This window comes from Truncatella angustata (genome assembly GCF_020726525.1).
Source record: "Truncatella angustata strain MPI-SDFR-AT-0073 chromosome Unknown BKA67scaffold_4, whole genome shotgun sequence".
NCBI lineage: Eukaryota > Fungi > Ascomycota > Sordariomycetes > Amphisphaeriales > Sporocadaceae > Truncatella > Truncatella angustata.
Genome location: NW_025763384.1, coordinates 1,030,747 through 1,047,221, shown reverse-complemented (window position 1 = coordinate 1,047,221; position 16,475 = coordinate 1,030,747). Strand labels below are relative to the sequence as shown.

At 49.4% G+C, this 16,475-nt stretch overlaps 5 protein-coding genes across 5 annotated transcripts; 2 read left to right on the top strand and 3 right to left on the bottom strand.

Annotated features, from left to right (window-relative positions):
- Window positions 1–302: 302 nt before the first annotated feature.
- On the top strand, window positions 303–2,331 carry BKA67DRAFT_563932 (solute carrier family 35 member E3). The gene is made up of 3 exons (XM_046102686.1): window positions 303–1,694; window positions 1,742–1,932; window positions 1,989–2,331. Exons 1-3 carry the CDS (start codon window positions 780–782, stop codon window positions 2,038–2,040), a joined length of 1,158 nt encoding a protein of 385 aa, XP_045958276.1. The 5' UTR covers window positions 303–779; the 3' UTR covers window positions 2,041–2,331.
- A 626-nt stretch (window positions 2,332–2,957) lies between these two features.
- BKA67DRAFT_645798 (uncharacterized protein) lies at window positions 2,958–4,178 on the top strand (the record flags this gene model as incomplete). The annotated part of the gene is made up of 2 exons (XM_046105892.1): window positions 2,958–3,957; window positions 4,060–4,178. The coding sequence occupies 2 exons, from the start codon at window positions 2,958–2,960 to the stop codon at window positions 4,176–4,178; spliced, it is 1,119 nt and encodes a 372-aa protein (XP_045958275.1).
- A 1,510-nt stretch (window positions 4,179–5,688) lies between these two features.
- On the bottom strand, window positions 5,689–7,683 carry BKA67DRAFT_518305 (sulfur controller 2; the record flags this gene model as incomplete). Its single annotated transcript, XM_046097995.1, has 2 exons — window positions 5,689–5,838; window positions 5,905–7,683. The coding sequence occupies 2 exons, from the start codon at window positions 7,681–7,683 to the stop codon at window positions 5,689–5,691; spliced, it is 1,929 nt and encodes a 642-aa protein (XP_045958274.1).
- A 4,025-nt stretch (window positions 7,684–11,708) lies between these two features.
- On the bottom strand, window positions 11,709–12,267 carry BKA67DRAFT_658337 (LITAF-like zinc ribbon domain-containing protein; the record flags this gene model as incomplete). The annotated part of the gene is made up of 3 exons (XM_046107263.1): window positions 11,709–11,865; window positions 11,921–12,194; window positions 12,246–12,267. 3 exons carry the CDS (start codon window positions 12,265–12,267, stop codon window positions 11,709–11,711), a joined length of 453 nt encoding a protein of 150 aa, XP_045958273.1.
- Window positions 12,268–13,603: 1,336 nt separating this feature from the next.
- Window positions 13,604–16,143, bottom strand: BKA67DRAFT_516705 (long chain fatty alcohol oxidase; the record flags this gene model as incomplete). The annotated part of the gene is made up of 5 exons (XM_046097840.1): window positions 13,604–14,215; window positions 14,279–14,449; window positions 14,501–15,581; window positions 15,644–15,941; window positions 16,071–16,143. 5 exons carry the CDS (start codon window positions 16,141–16,143, stop codon window positions 13,604–13,606), a joined length of 2,235 nt encoding a protein of 744 aa, XP_045958272.1.
- Window positions 16,144–16,475: the final 332 nt, after the last annotated feature.

Sequence of the window (16,475 nt, the reverse complement as noted above, 5' to 3'; positions counted from 1 at the left end):
TAATTGAACGAGGAGATTGAATCCAATCAAACCATTGAATGCTAAATGGAATGTCTCTGTGGGCTTTGGCACGAGGCGACATAGACACTACTTCAGGGCTACACAGCAGAAATCCGAAGCAACAGGAAGGACTGGCCTGAAACTATAATGTTAGTATGTAGCTCGCGACAATTCGGTAGTGGGTTTCCTGCCGACGCTGCCGTTACGCCATCTGTGCCAGACTCCCTGCTCCCTGCTCGATTTGGGCGCCAGCTAGGCCAAACTCACAGCTGGAGGAGTGCGCAACCCCCCTTAGCGCCCCTCCCCAATGGATAAAATGCTAAACTAGGGGTACTGTGTTACGGTTAGGTATTTGAATTTTGGGCCGTACAAAATCCCTAGGTCCAAGTCCCAGACCAAGACAAGTGCCGTTTGGTTCCAAAAGTTACCTGCTGTACCTTCAATCCCCCCCTGGCGCTCGCCAAGTCTCCAGGTCACAGCGTCCCCAAGCCCCAGTGCATCTGTGCCATCACTTGGCTCTCTCGACGTTGAAATTATCGACATCATTCTGTCTCTGCAACGATTTCTGGGGCTGGACCACCATTCAGAGTGCTTTGCGCGGATTCACCTTCTCGGCCCGTTCTTGTTTGTTTGACTCTTTGGCTGTCAAGTACATAATCTCAGTCCCAATCCCAATGCGCGATTGAAGGGTCCTGGTGATCGATCTTCCTTCCCGCACCACCTGGAATCCTGCCAAGTCAAGTCACCTAAGCTGCAGTAAGCACTACTCCAATTTCGCCATGGCAGCCAACGTCTACAACAACAGCCCGCCGGCATCCAAGGCATCCTCCCCCGTTGTCGAATCCCACGACGAGAGCGAGAAGTACAAGAGCAGCTTTGAAGACCCGGACGGCGGCCGCATATCACAACACACCGCTGCCGGTGACCGAGACGGTCACGAAGAGGAAGGTCTGCTGGAGAAGGATGCTGTACCGCAACAGGCTCAGCCACCTACCAAGGAGGGCAGCGGCATGGGCAAAGCAGTCGTCTGGATGGTCATCAACACGCTGGCTACCATTGGTATAGTCTTCACCAACAAGGCCATCTTCTCCGATCCGTCCCTGAAGCTTGCCCAGCTGAGCTTTGCTTGCTTCCACTTCTTCATCACCTGGTTGACTCTCTATGTTCTTTCGCGACCCCAGCTCGGTTTCTTCCAGCCACGGAGGACCACCATTCGCGAGATCATTCCTCTGTCCATATCCATGTCTCTCAACGTCATCCTGCCAAACCTGTCTCTGGCTTTCTCGAGTGTAACGTTCTACCAGGTCGCTCGGATCCTGCTCACCCCTACTGTCGCCCTCATGAACTATGTCTTGTACAAGGCGACAATGCCGAGAAACGCAATTTTGGCTCTCATTCCCGCCTGTCTTGGTGTGGGCATGGTCTCGTACTACGACTCGCTTCCGTCCAACGATGCCAGCGTCAAGACGACGTCTGGACTAGGTGTCGTCTTTGCCTTTGCTGGCATTTTCGCTTCCTCTCTGTACACGGTCTGGATCGCCAGCTACCACCGAAAGCTGCAAATGTCAAGCATGCAACTTCTGTTCAACCAAGCTCCTGTTTCAGCTTTCCTGTTGCTCTATGTCATCCCATTTGTGGACACCTTCCCCGTCTGGTCTGAAGTGCCGATTAACCGATGGGTCATGATACTTATGGTAAGCCCACAATGGTCGCACGTTTGAACCAATCTAACCAACTTTAGTCTGGAGTGTTTGCCTCCCTTATCAACATATCTCAGTTCTTCATTATCGCCAAGACTGGGCCTGTCTCAAGCACAGTGGTTGGACATTTGAAGACGTGCACTATTGTTGCGCTCGGCTGGATGACTTCCGGCCGATCTGTGGGAGACAAATCCGTTTTGGGTGTATTTGTCGCTGTTGGAGGCATCATAGCGTAAGCAACGTCAACCATTAACAACCTGAGTGATTAGTGTTCACTAACGAATGCAGATATTCAATCGTAATGATCCAAGAAAAGAGGCGCAGTGGTGCTAAGGCTTAGCAGTACCTTCCCCTAAAGGCATCAATGGGAGTTACGGTGTTTTCATATGCATCATTTACAGGAGTCTTGTGGGACTGAATATACTTTAACATTTGTAAGGATCTTTTTGAGTTAAAAACGTAATGAGTGTCTGTTTCAAAGGCATGGCATTGAAATCAACCCGGTTATCCTGAGCCTGTCAACCTTGTATCAGGACGGTCATTTGCTACTTCTATGTTCTGGTAGTTACCGCCATTGCGGTTTGATAGTGTTGTCGGACAATAACCAAAACAAAACAAAAAGTTCAAGATACGCATGCAACTTTTCCAGTGGTAGTGCAACTGACTCTGTATTATACAAAGGGCCCAAGAGGCACTTGTTAAAATGTTAAAACAACGAAACAGTCATTACATTTTGTTACAGCGTTTCGGCGGCGGTTGATTGGATGCCACGAGCGTCCCTTTGGGTTGGGGTATACGTATGACTAAGCGCTGCCAAGAACATTTGGTCAACTATAAACGCCAACAACCAACAACCAACTGATAATAGTCAGAGGGGGAGACAGAACCTGATGGGGTTTTGGCCACTGCAAGGGTCAATTCAGTTGGTCGCACAGAAAGTGGCCTGTTCACAAAGAAGAAATTGCATTGTCCCACCAATGTTTTCAGCTGGAATTTTCATTGAGACAGTATCGTGTTCCCTTAGTCTCGATATTTTGCCAGGAACGTACTTGGTGAGGGAAAACTATGGCGTTATTCCATCTCATTCAAACCCCTTGCATCGTGGCGTACACGCGTATAGTTAACCGGTGGGGCGGTAGTCGTCAGCTCACAGCCCACCGGACGAATACCGAGAACCCACTCTAGCAAAGCGGTCGTCCTTGAGGTAGTGACTTCAGTATTCCACTCTTTGTTCACTCGCCCGGGCAATTTGATGCCATGGCGGTCATCACGTCTGGTCCATATTTGCATCTACTAGTCTTATGCGTGTTTGCCTGCATCCTCATACCGGCTCTGTCCCTCTACGGTCAGACCTCGTTTGAATACAGTAAAGGGGTCGGTTCTCAAGTCATAGGGGCCGTCACATCACATATCGATAAGTGGAAGAACCCTAACAAAGAACCTGGGGTTCGCGATGAGTACCTAGCCATCTGCCTCGCTGTCAGGGACCAGGCTCTCGACCTGCCCGAGTTCCTGCAGCATCACTACCACGCCATGGGCATACGGCGCTTCTATCTGCTCGACGACGGCTCGAGCCCGCCGCTCGAGGACAGCCTCGATACCTATGGCGTCCCCGCGGAGGCCGTGACCTTCGTCTACTACGACGAGACGCAGCGCGTCGGCCAGATGCAGTACAAGCTCTACAACGACTGCGCGCACAACCACGGCGTGAACCACACCTGGCTGGCCTTCATCGACGCGGACGAGTTCCTCGACACGCCCGGCGGCGAGCCCCTGGAGTCCGTCCTGCGGGGTCTGGAGCGGGACCGCGGCGAAGAGGTCGGTGCCCTGGGCATCAACTGGCAGATGCACACGTCCAACGGCCAGCTGTTCCGCGCCGCGTCCGCCCGCGAGGCCTACACGCAGTGCATATACGACGACCCCGAGCACGGCGGCGACGGGTCTGACAACCGCCACGTGAAGAGCATCGTCAGGGTCAGGGACTACGTAAGCCCCATCAACCCGCACATGTTCCGCTTGGCCCCTGGGAAGATCACGGTCGGGGAGGACGGGAACAAGATCGACCACTTCGCCTTCAGGCAGCCGATCACGAGGGATAGGCTGAGCCTGCACCACTATGCTGTCAAGAGTAAGGAGGAGTACGAGGAGAAGATGATGAGGAGTAACGCTATGGGCCAGCCCAAGGATTGGGCGTTCTGGAATCATGTTGAAAATGAACTGCCACATGTACCCTGCGAGGATATGTTGAGGTGGGTAGGTTAGATTACCATGACCACCAATGTCATTAGATGCTCTTACGAATGGGATATTTGAGGCTCGAAAGTGAATGCTGTCATAAGACTGCTGTATCCAATGCAAGATTCCATCTTGCCAGGGGGTTTGGAGCCCAGCTATTTGGAAGCAGAAAACCGAACACTCTTCCAGGGTCTTGCTGAAGTCCAAGGGGCGGATTTCCGTATCAGTGAAGTACTGTCATAGGGTAGGGTCCTGGACACCTCCACCTATCAGTCACATTCGCGTGTACATATCCAGAGCAAATAACTTTGCCTCCTCAATTCTCTTGGCAGTGACTACTGTTCAACATTTATTTATTTGAAGGATTAGTTGTATGTTCACATTGACTACGAAACCCGAACGACAAGAACTGTTACCCGCCGGCATCATAATTCTGACCGGGTCTATTTTACGGGACAATTCATACGTCCGAAGACGTTTTGACAGGTCGGTGAAGTGGCCGAATTTCGACAGCTATTTCGTACGTCGGGCAATTGTACGACTTGCCAGTCTTAAATACCTATGATAGGTACTAGCATCCCCGAACCAAACTCCAAATCACGACTACAAAATCTTTGTATAGTGTAAAGAAGCGCTCTTGATCGCCTTCTCACCATATAGCAGCTGAGTGACGTGGTTGAAACGTTGCATACTCCAATACATGGACTCGGCTCCGAGCATATGCCCGGCATGCTCATAGATATGGTCGATCAGCATCCCCACCCGTGCCCCTGGGTGCGGACGCCCAGGATCTGGGAACATGATGATAAATTCCACCGAGTGAAAAGCGACACGCGTCACCTTTCCCGTGAGGATTCGGGTATGTAGTCAAAGCCCCCACTCCCCTGGTATTGTCATGGACGTGAGGTCTACTGATAAAGCAGTATGATGCATATGCACCCAAGCGCAGCGCAAACGGCAACCGGGCTTCATAATCTAAAGAAGCCTCAGCATAATTTTACACTGCTACTGGGGTTTCTTTAAGACAGACCCTGTAGATGTAGTTGTAGCCCGCCTAGAGCTCGCGCTATCGGGGACTCATCTTCTTTCCAGATGGAACGGATTGCGATTGTCACCATGTTTGCAACGTTTAGTTGATGCGTCTGATGGTGATAATGATGGTGGGGCTTACAACTTTGGTGCTCAGCTCACTGTAGGACATCGCAATCTCCGCAACTTCAGGTACCTACTGGTAGGAAGGCTGTATAAGATTGAGACATTTACGACGCAGCGTCCGCGAACAAATTGAGATAAATCAGATATTGCAGCGAGTTTCGATAAGCTTTCACATGACAATCGCTAAAGTGGAAGCAACCCCGTTGATTTGCAGCTGGAAGAGGGAAGATCTCCAGATCACGTGGTCTTCATGTTCTGAGGCTTGCACTAGATTGGCAGTTCACATTTCTTGCGTAGGTGAAGTCAATGTCTTGAGTAGATGACGAGAAATTTTCAATTGATTTTCTTTATCAACCCAATGCCCAAGGCCATAATTGACCAGTACTATTGCACCCAGTGTCTTTGAACGCCCGGAATTTTGTCCCTGACAAAACTCGCCATGAAAACAAGAAGCATATGTCGGCTTTGATGCTTTCGGCCCAAAGGTGCCCCCGCTTAAGTCTTACGCCGTGAGGTCATCCGACTCTCTAACAAAATGGTATCTCGTACGCCTGCTATAACCCAGAATTCGCCAATCATATATCATTCCTCCGATAACTTATGCTGGTGTACCCCACGCAGCAGCTTCGGATGGATCGCAGTCAAATCGATAAAGTCGCACTTCTCCATCTTCACCGCCACTCGCCAAACGACTATCAGACAGCCCTACACAAGTCACTGGACCTTCATGACCGGTAAATGTCCTTTCCTGTAGAGAAAATTGTGTTAGTAAAGATTGAGCTCGTATCTGTCATGATATAAGAGTAAAACTTACGCATCGACCGGTTCGCGGATCCCACAACTTCACGGTCGCGTCGTTCGCACCGGTGACATATCTCAACTGGTCAACCTGCAACGCCCAAATTCCTTCCACGTGTCCGAAGTGGGTTTTCAAACAGCGGCCACTGGCTGTGTCCCAGAGGCGCAAAGTGGCGTCTAGGGAACCCGTCAAGAAATAACGAGGCGGCAGTTGGCGGCTTGTGTCTTCGGCAAACACAGAACCATATGCCGATCGCTCCTCGTCAGCTGGCGGCGATGGCAAGGCACCGGACGAGCACGCACCCGGGGTGCTACTACGACCACTCGCCACCGATGCATTATCAGCTTCGTGACCGTCCTCCTCCTCAAACTCGAAATCGTCAGGTAGGGCCATGACTTGTTGGACTTGTCCCACGTGGCCTTCATATGTGCGTATGCATCGCTGGGTATCAAGATCCCATAACTTGACCGTACAGTCGTCGCTTGCAGAAAGTAATGTGCGGGATGCCACATCAATACGGACTTGATTTACCCAGTCACCGTGGCCACGCAGACAGATGATCTGTTGAGTTTTGAAATTGAAGACCTTGATGCTTCTGTCCATGGACCCCGACGCGAGATAAGGGCCGTCCATATGAACCGTAATGACTCCTCCACTGTGAGTAAGCGTATTCAAACACTGACCGGTTCTCCAATTCCAAATCTTGACGGTCCCATCTAATGCACCAGAGACCAGGACACGATCATCAAACTGGATGGCTCTGATTCCCATGGTGTGGCCCACTAGGGTCCGGATAACTTCAGTCTTCTCGATGTTCCAAAGCTTAATAGTGGAATCATAAGAACCCGTTGCTAGCATGTCCTCGGAAAATTGGAGGCAGGTAATGCCGTTAGTGTGCTGGTTTCGAAACACCTTTATGGAGCAGCGGCCATGCTTCCAGTTATAGCCGATCTTGTAACGATCCCTGTAGACATCCTTCCACGGGCGCAGTTGACGTTCCATGGAATTTCTCTGAGCGCCCTCGCTGCATTGTCTCTTGACACGCGAAGCCTCGCTGTCGTCGAGACCGGAGGCATCTCGCTTTCTTGATACCAGTGCAACAGCAACTTCGTTGGCTGTGGTATCGGTATCCTGAATTTCAACTACCTCGGCCTGTCGAATTTTTGCAATGGCAAGTTGATGTTGTTTCTTCCAGTCTTTCATTCTCTTATTCTCCAGTCGTGGTAAGGCCCAGCCGCAGGCCGTGCACTTGCGCTCGATGTGTTGCATGCACAGGTGCTGCCAGACAAGATCATCGTCGGCCAAGGTCCGCCATCTATGGCTGACCTGAGAAGCCTTGCAAAGAGATACACAATCCAGGAACCGTAAGATCTTCAATGACACCTCAGTGGGAAGGGCGCCGAGGAAGTCGATCTTCAGTGATTCAGATATCTCTCTTGACACCATGGATAGTTGTGGGAAGCAGCACTGGGTGATAACGCCTTGCAGCATCAACTCCCGGTGCTTTGCAGGTGCGGCGGAGAATAAGGACCAAACGTGAGTGATGGCCTGTTGATCGGCTTGCGGTAGTCTCTCGAGTGCACTCTGGATTGCGCCCATCTTGGACTCGTCAGCAGCCCTTCGGCATTTAGAGTCCGGCCGGTGACGGTAACAGAACTTGCTGTTGGGATCCTTAGTGTTGTCCGAGTTGTTGATAGTGGCAGGGAAGTCGGGCTTTCCAATAGGTGCGTACAATCCAGGAATATGTTCTCTTAGGAATGGAGTGACGGACTGGCCAAGCAGTTGTTGTGACATGTTGGGCAGTCGAGATGCCTGGTGGCATTCCTCGTTGGGCCTCCTCCGGTCGCAAGAATCCTTCAAATGTTGGTTGTTGTCATTGGTAGCGCCGTGTTCAAGAAAGGGAAAGGAGGCGATGGAGGACGGTGAGGGTAGGTTGTGGTGACAAAGGCTAAGAGAGGATGCGCGGCGGTGTTGCCTCAAGGAAGCAAAAGACAGTTGTTGATTCGAGGGCGGAATGATGCCATCTTGTTGGCTTTGGTGCGATTGCGAATGCTGAGGCGCATTGCCGGTTGTATTGAAAGCGTCCATGTCGGACGGAGTGTTGGAAATGGCGGAATGATAAACTCAAGCCCACAGCCCTTGGCTTGGTATCGACCGGTATGTCGGACAGAGACAAGACAGGGCTTCTATGCAGGTGTAATGAGCGCTGTGATCATGGCACTGACCAGGTAGCGCTGCGTGAGCAGGAATTGGACAGTTGAGGTCAGACAAGTCGATATGGCGTGCTTGAGGGTTGGCAATGCAAACAAGTCGGGTTCCGGGCCAAGTAAGTTTGTGTTTTAATGTGTTGCTTGTGCCACCTCACTACCCAAGGTTCGAAGGGATGCCCAATGGGTTTGGCCGAATCTGTTGACCCCCGAACTTTGGAGAAAAAAGCCTTTTGACCGCCTGTAACACTGAAACCAGCCGAAAGAAACGTGATAAATCAGGGCCAGTTGCGCAATTCGTCGAACAAGTCCCCGATGTGGTCGGCGATGATCCTGAACCAGTCGAGTAATATGGGCAGCGTATGTCGTAAGATACCTTGCAGACCAGACCGACAGTTTGAGAAGAAGCAACGGAAGCAGCTAATTCGGCAGTGCAGATTCGCAAGAGACCACTGAAAGGTTGGCACCGAGTGCGGAACAACGCTTTAATAATAAGTGAAAGTTAAGTTGAAAAGCAGGCCGAGTCAAACGATATCTCTGTCAACTTCTACTTCTGTCGAATGTTGAATTCCTCCTTGTCTTTGCACCATATCAATTGCAAATCTCGTCGGCTGATGGCAAAACCATACCTGTCAGTCATGCCATGCCCTGGGTTTCCAAGGGCCCTTGCTTTGCGACGGCGCCGATTGCGTTATTGCCAAGCAGAAGCTCGTCACATCCAATGAGACGCCTCATTTCCATCCAATCAGCTTTCATTTCTCGCTCTAGTTTCCACTGGGGGACGGTTGTCGGTCATCCAACCGGGCGGTACATTCTGGAACAATTTCTGGAGTACAGTAGGCACTAACCGGTTAGGCGACTAGGCACTACTGTGTAATTCAGGGCCCTAATCCCCCCCTTCTCTCCTCCTGCTCTCGTGGCCCTGTACGATGTACCCCAGAAATTGCTACGAAGCCTTGCCGTAATTATGGAGACAAAGCTCTTGTCACCACGATCTCACCGTTTGCTCTCAATGTTTAATTAGCTCCAACTCAATGCTGACAGAAACCTAGCTTCACCCATCACGCAATCTGGCACTAGATGTTGTGCACCCCCAGATTTCCCCTGGAGAAGTCTTCGTCTTTGGCCATGGTCTGCGAGTTATGGCAATAAACACGTTCCAGCCAGCTCTGCTACCCAACCCGATTGCCGTCAGCTCGCACGGCTAGCACGCCGATCACCGTCCAGCCGCACCGGCTGTGATCACGTAATTTGTGCATGGATCATTTGCTGCACCGGCACCTTGATGTCGTGCTTTCGCCGAACTTTTTCGTCTTCAGCCCATGAGCCAGGTCTGAGCCAGACCTTGCCATTAATGCTCCACCTGTCAGTCTCGAAGCTGGTGACATACACCGAAGTTCGCTCGTGATTGATGGCATTGCCTAGCCAGCTTCCTATTGAGTAATGTATGACAAGGTCATGCTGAGGAATCTAATTTGGGAGTCGGGCGGCTTAGATGAGGCTGTTTTTCTCCATTTCATTACTGTCCGAGTGCCGCCGCCGTTTATTGCAATTATTGCGATTATTTCCAAAATACTAGTCAGCACCAGCCGCAGGTTTCTAACCACAATCATTGGCACTACCGAGTATGTGGCTTTCGATGGGTGGGTAGTATATCTATGAGGTATATTCGGTGTTACAGATTGACCAATCGTACGGCGTTGTACTGGGGTTAATACAAACTTATCTGGGGATATATGTTCTAACAGTTTCGCAGTGTCTTCTCATTGGCTCTTACCCAAGGCTATCAGCAACTAAGTCCCAGTATATCGTCAGACATTTCTTATTAAGCTATCATAGTCATCTGAGACACTCGTGGGCATCACTTGTTCTACTCATGTTGAGCGTGTTGATCGCAGCCGTCTTTGCTTTCTACGATCGTCGTTCGTGTGTGATGTAAATTGAACCTTAATTCATTGTGTAGCAGTGGTTGTTATCTTCCATATATGGAACCATGCCTCCAGCTTGAACTGTCTCTGGCCTCGGCTCAAATCGAAACAAGCTCAACTACGCGAGTTATGGGCTGATGCAATGTCGAAAAATGTGCACCCGAGACCTAGTCAGCGCGAGGTTGGAAATTGAGCATAACTGTTATCCTTCAGCTTTTTATTGTTTATACCTCACGCTGGTATTGTTCTGGTATCATGTCAAACGCTGTACTCCAATCCACCTACCTGTTTTATGGTAAAGTCCGTACAAAGAACTACAGTCGTTAGCAAAAAGCAACCACCACGCTCTTCGCTCTATCCACCCCTTTGGTATGTCTTCCTACAGAGCTTTCTCGTATGATTTGGGACATAACCTTGGTGATTCACCTTGCCTCTTGCCATGTGGGTTTATGTAGCTCAACCTGCTCTTGATTTGCGATCACCTATCGGTCTGGCCGTTCGCCACGTGTCACAAGGAAGGCACATGTTTGCGAGCAAAATATTTGCAAACTTAGTTCGGACTCTGGTTTTCTTGTGCAGGCATCGCTCAAACTGGAATACCATGCGCATAGTCGCGACATAAGTACCTCCAGCGAGGCCTTTCTAGCATTTATCAGCAAAGTCAAACCGCAGGTGGCCGAGATGCTCCAGGATCGAAACTTAACGCGCCGGAACGAAAAGGAATATATGTCCCTAGTTGTTGAAGTGGAGGGCTTCAATAGCCTGGTATATGAATAGACATAAGAGGGGCTACTAATTTTCGGAGAGGAGTGTACCGTGCTTCTAAACACCTGACTGGCATCTTGAGCATTGTTTCACTAACCAACGCTACTAAATGCAATCTCAACACAAGGGCAGCACACAGCATCTTCCATAAAAAAAACTTTGACACAGGTAAGTCGCAGTTGGTGCTTTCCTAGTTAAGCAATTAGACCATGGACCTCACGGTATGGAGCAAAATTATGCATATGAAGTATTACTACTATATCAACTCAGTATTAGAACCAGTGGTCTTTAGATTTAAGCATATTGTATACCGTGCCTCGTGATATTTTAGATGACTATCTTAACCGCCAACTCGTTACGGATACCCTCTCTTTGTATGATAATCTCGTTGCTGAGATTGGATCCACCGTGTGGCTGGAGTACTAAAGCACTTTTTTGCGTTCTGTGACCACTACATCCGGGTCGAACTGCCTGAAATACTGCTTTTAATATACCAAGCAAGAAATCTAGGTATACAGCACAAACAACATGGGATGTATTACTTTGATGTGAATGAAAAACAAAGCAGAAAGACAGAATGACACCGGAGCTGCAAATCGGAGGCAGGAAGCACGCGGTTGCGTGATACGTCAAGGCGCCATACCATATGACTACAATGAATACGAATACTTCGATTGAATGGTGGGAATGATTGGATTCCTAAATTATGATCATTTAAGACATTTCTTTCTCACTGTAGTGTTTATAGTCCGTGGGTATTCCAACAGCAGCACATGAACGACTTAGCATTAGTTAAGACAAGTCATCTTTGAACATAGATCAGTCACCCTGTCCGAGCGAAGTCCAGCCGCCAGGATTCAATGGGAGATGGCATTGGGTATGACCATAACCCCGTGCCCTATCCATTTTAATGTACCAATCAGATCAAATGGGCCTTGGTGCCTCCGCCGAAGCGCTGCGTAGCCAGCTTCCTCCCACACTTCATGCAAGTGTGTTCAGCATTCTTAAAGTGGTCCATCGTATACGGAAGAAGCGCCAGAATACCCGTGGTGAAGAAGAAAAAGGTCGCCATCCAGCTTTGAAGTAGCGTCAGCGCCCTCCTCTCCATACTGATACATGCAAACCACTTACTGTGTTCCTTTTCCCGCACGGTGATGGACGCTCGTAGGGCCCACGCTTCGGCAGCCGGGGCACTCAGCCAGGGCTGGATAGCGTGCAAGGAGCGGCAGCGGGACGAGGTTCGATGAGGGGCCATAACCAGGAGTGTGCTGGCAGTCTCGTCCGACGTAGGCTTGGTGGCGGTGTTCGGAGCGAGAGCTATGTTCGAGCTCACGATCCACCATGCCTACAGCGTATGGAGGTGTAGGTGAATGTATGTCGGGGAGGCGCGTTGTGGACATGGTATCTATCACTGTTAGTTAATGCACAATTGGGGCAGAGAAAAGAAGAAACAAACCGTAGTCAAATTTAGGGGCCATTATAAACGAGTGTTGTTATTGTTGAAATACGTTATCGGCCAAGTCATGGATTTCTTGTTACAATTGCAACTAACATACTAGGAGTCATTTTACGTTGGAAACGCAGGAAAGTAAAACAAATTTATAGTACGTTGATCCATTGATAATCTATGCCGGGATAGAATATATTGGTTAAACGATTGGTAGGTATTGTAGGAGACATGAAACTGGTCAATTGTCGAGATACACTGTGCATGTGTCGCCCCAATGATAGAGGGGCGGAAATAAATCCAGCAATAAACTGGCAGTACAGTGTAAATAGTGAGTGACATCTCACCAGAAGATGTGTACCAATTGCTTTCAACTGTGGGTGTTTGTTGTTGTCCAAGGCAGCCGAATTCTATACTGCCTGATTGGTTGTGGACTTTGTGGTTAACGCGAAGGAAGCACACTGCCTCCAGAGTAGCGGGGTATCGGACAACAACACGATGAAACTCTGCTGATCGGAATCGTACTTCGCCTTGCAAGAGTTATGGGAATAATAGAATACTTCGACTCATCATTAGGGGTCGTCTTGTCGTGAAAATTGAACCTACAGGCTAACTAATCCCCCAAGCAGGGCACAGCTTGAGAGAAAACCGGATCCAACTCGTGAAGTAAGTCAGCGTTTCACGAGTAATCCGCAATGTCTTATCTCTATTCCTAAAATCACACGAATGGAGCAATGAAAATCATCTCATCTCATCCATGCTGATCTGGTCTCCCTGAAAGGGCCCTGCTGCTTCCAAGCAATAACCCGGGACCTGAAGCACCAAAGGACGTTTTAGAGACACTGCCGATTACCCAACAGAGTACCCATCAAATCAAGTACATTGTAAACTGTACAGGTACTCCATACGCCGATTTATTGGTTTTCTATAAAAAGCATGAACTGGTGGCATAACTGCAACCAATTTGCGGTCACATCCTTTCAGCCGGGACCGAACATAATTATACCGCGATCTTTAGGGTTGCGTGGACATACCCGCCGTGCACACAATCCTTGGCGACTGATCGAGCAGTATCCTAGAAAGTTACAGGTATCTGAATGCAGTGCAGAACCGTCTCCTTCTCCGGACTGCAAGAAATTGCGCCCCTCAAGATAAGCATACAAGAGAAAATGTCAACCGCATTAGTGAACAAGGCCAGTAGACACAATATTTTGACCCCGATAAGTCTGCGTTATTCCGTACGTCCCTAATATACAAGTAGGCGAACCTAAGCTTACACGCTCCAACGTCCATTGGAGTCATGCTCAACTACAACAAATGTTGGATGTTGAAGCATGTATTATTACCTTTGTGCTTGTGAACAATTTTTACTGCCCGCCGTTCCGTGAAAGTTGTTCGGCAATGCCATGAGCGATGTAATCGGCAGTAGCCATGGTCGTTATCATTGGGTTTACACCGCTTGCACTCGGGAACACGCTCGAATCTGCCACATACAGATTATCTGTTCCCCATACCCGACCCTTCGGGTCTACAACGCCATCTGCCACGTCTTCGCTCATGCGACAAGTTCCCATCTGATGCGCCGAGCCGAAGGGAGTGACCGGGGGCTTGTTTCCAACCTTATTTAGTGACGCAAGCCATGCCACAAACTCGGGATCGTTGATGTCATTACCACCCGATTTCCGCGTCTCTTTCCTGACGAAGGGCCTCGACCCTGGGAGAAAAGCAAAGATCTCCCGGGCGCCTTCAACATAGCAAAGCTTCGCCAACGCTAAAGTTCCCGTCAGGATATGGGCGCGGTCAAAGTCTGAAGGTGTATAATCAATCCTCGGAGCTCCTGTGACGGCATCCGGATACACACGGCCCGTGTCACGGTCTCGAGCCATAGATATGAAACCATTCATACTGCGGAATTTCAGTGCGTTTAGTTTGAACTCTAGACCACTGTACCAAGGAAAGTTGGCGATTGTCATGTACGGCTGACCAATAATCAATATCACTGTGTGTTTGGATGGATGAGTTGATTGAGTGCTTAGACTTACCAGCATATTTACCGTCTCCAATTTTACGCCGTGCCCTTCTCCGTCGACGTTCTCAAATTCAGAACACAGACTGGTAATACTACTTCCTTCCCAAGGCTGTATATCTTCGTTGAAACGCGCAAGGACGTAGTTACAAGGATGAAGGTGAAGATTCCTTCCGATATGGGTATTCTGCCATAGGTTAGTGCTATTTCAGCTGGTATTTAGTAGTCCATTACTCACCTCTAGGCCACTCCGGGAAAGTAGAAGAGGGGATTGCAATGTGCCAGCAGCGACCACTACTTTTTTGGCTTGGATACGGAGAATTCTTGTCACGCGATCAGCCTTTGGTGTGCTAAGACTCCCGCTGTCACCCCTCGCAGCCCAAGTCCCCTGCACGCCTACCGCTTGTCTCGAGCCGGTAGACTCGTCGAAAAGCACCTCTGTCGCGTCGAAACCTTCAATGAATTGTGCGCCGGCCTGGGCGGCAGCGGGCAACCAGCTCACAGTAGGGCCTTTCTTGCCGGCCGAGCCACAACCGAAATGACATCTGCCACAATAATGGTCATCGGGGCCCGTATTCTGAGGACAAGCTTTGGCTTTCCAGCCGAGCTTACGCGACCCGTCCATTATAACTCTGCCACCATGGTTGTGCCGAACATATCTATCACTGACACCCATGAAGTCACATACCCGATCGAGACACTTCTGGTACTCATCTGTCGCAAAGAACGGCAACCCCTGAGCAGCCCACTCTTTTCTCACAAAGTCCTGAGGCTCCAAAGACACGCTCCAGTTGACTGTCCCGCCACCGCCCCAGCAGCTACCTGCGAGCATGTTCATGCAGTTATCATCACTACTAATGACGCCCTGGCCTTCGAATAGGAAGTTGGACCCAGACTCTTGATTCATGGGCAGCTGCGAGGGCGGGAAGTAATATCCTTTGTCCACTACCACAACTCGGTGGCCCGCCTCTGCTAGGATCTTGGCGCATACCGCGCCACCACAACCAGACCCTACAATTACAATGTCTGTATCCAACACTGCAGGCTCATCATCGGCCTTGAATTGCAGGAAGTTGAAGTCAAATCCTGCCGCTGTCCTATAGTCTAGCGGGTGGTCTGTGAAGCCCAGCAATTGTTGATATAGAGGATCCGCTTGGCTGAAGGATTTCTGCGCAATCGTCGAAAATGTCCTTGCAAGTAGAGGAAACATTTTCAGCCATGAAGTAGCCCATGACTGGATGACTGCATGTCTCATATGTACAGGTTGCTCCGAAAATGGTATACAATAGCCTGTCAAGAAGAAACTGCCGACGCTTGTGCTGTTTAAATAGTTAGTCGTGTATTTTGTGGAGGGTAAGATTGAAAATGATGGATGTCTTACTCGAGAAGATTAAGTATACTGCTCAGTTTTTTCCTAGCCTCTTCTGGCACGGTCTCAAATGTGCGTTTGACATTTTGCACAAACCGCGGACTGTCGGATTGGCTTGTCCTGAGATATTCCTTGAACTTTTCGGCATCCGGGGACTCTACCATTGTCATCTGAATCGTACTGTAGGCTTCATCGTATAGATCTTGCGATATCCTGAGCTGTCTTTGATTGTCTGTGACGTTGTTTTCCGAAACAATTGGCGGTATAATAGCATCTACAATTGCGAGTAATGTGTGCCATTGCTTCTCGGCTAGTCGTCGCAATAGATATCAGCTTTCCGAGAATTGTGAGGCTTTATTACGAATTCCATTGACGAGTCTTGTATAGCGATTGGAAACCTATGGGGAAATTGATACAATTTCTCAGATATTGCACTCACTAAAGTAATCCTCGGACCTGAGCGGAGGAAGAGGGACGAGAATAGGGGCTGTAGCACCGTGTGATACTGCCATTCTGGGAAACGACATAACTTTCGTTCAATCGTTTAAACGATCGTAAATTCAGCGCTGTAGAAAGAAAGAAAAAAAAAAAGACCCTCGATGCGCAGAGTCTCATCTATCATGGGGAGGTTTGTATTTCATGATTGATGTCTTCAAGCTACTGTAACCTGCCCTGAATGCGTTCGTCGGGTCCGTGCTTCAATTCATTGGCCGCTGGACTACTCAAAATTTTGGTGGATCCTCGGATCCAAGTTATATCGTAAATCTGAGGCATTGCTTGAGCTACTAGCATAAAAGGCAAGACCTTCACCACCAAGACATCAAAAGACGGTTGTTTCCACGTG

What these genes read in the sequence shown, in the direction of transcription:
- BKA67DRAFT_563932 (XM_046102686.1), top strand. Translation starts at nt 780, where the DNA reads ATGGCAGCCAACGTCTACAACAACAGCCCGCCGGCATCCAAGGCATCC. An exon ending in GATGGGTCATGATACTTATG is followed by an intron (nt 1,695 to 1,741) that starts GTAAGCCCACAA and finishes AACCAACTTTAG; the next exon opens with TCTGGAGTGTTTGCCTCCCT. An exon ending in GCTGTTGGAGGCATCATAGC is followed by an intron (nt 1,933 to 1,988) that starts GTAAGCAACGTC and finishes TAACGAATGCAG; the next exon opens with ATATTCAATCGTAATGATCC.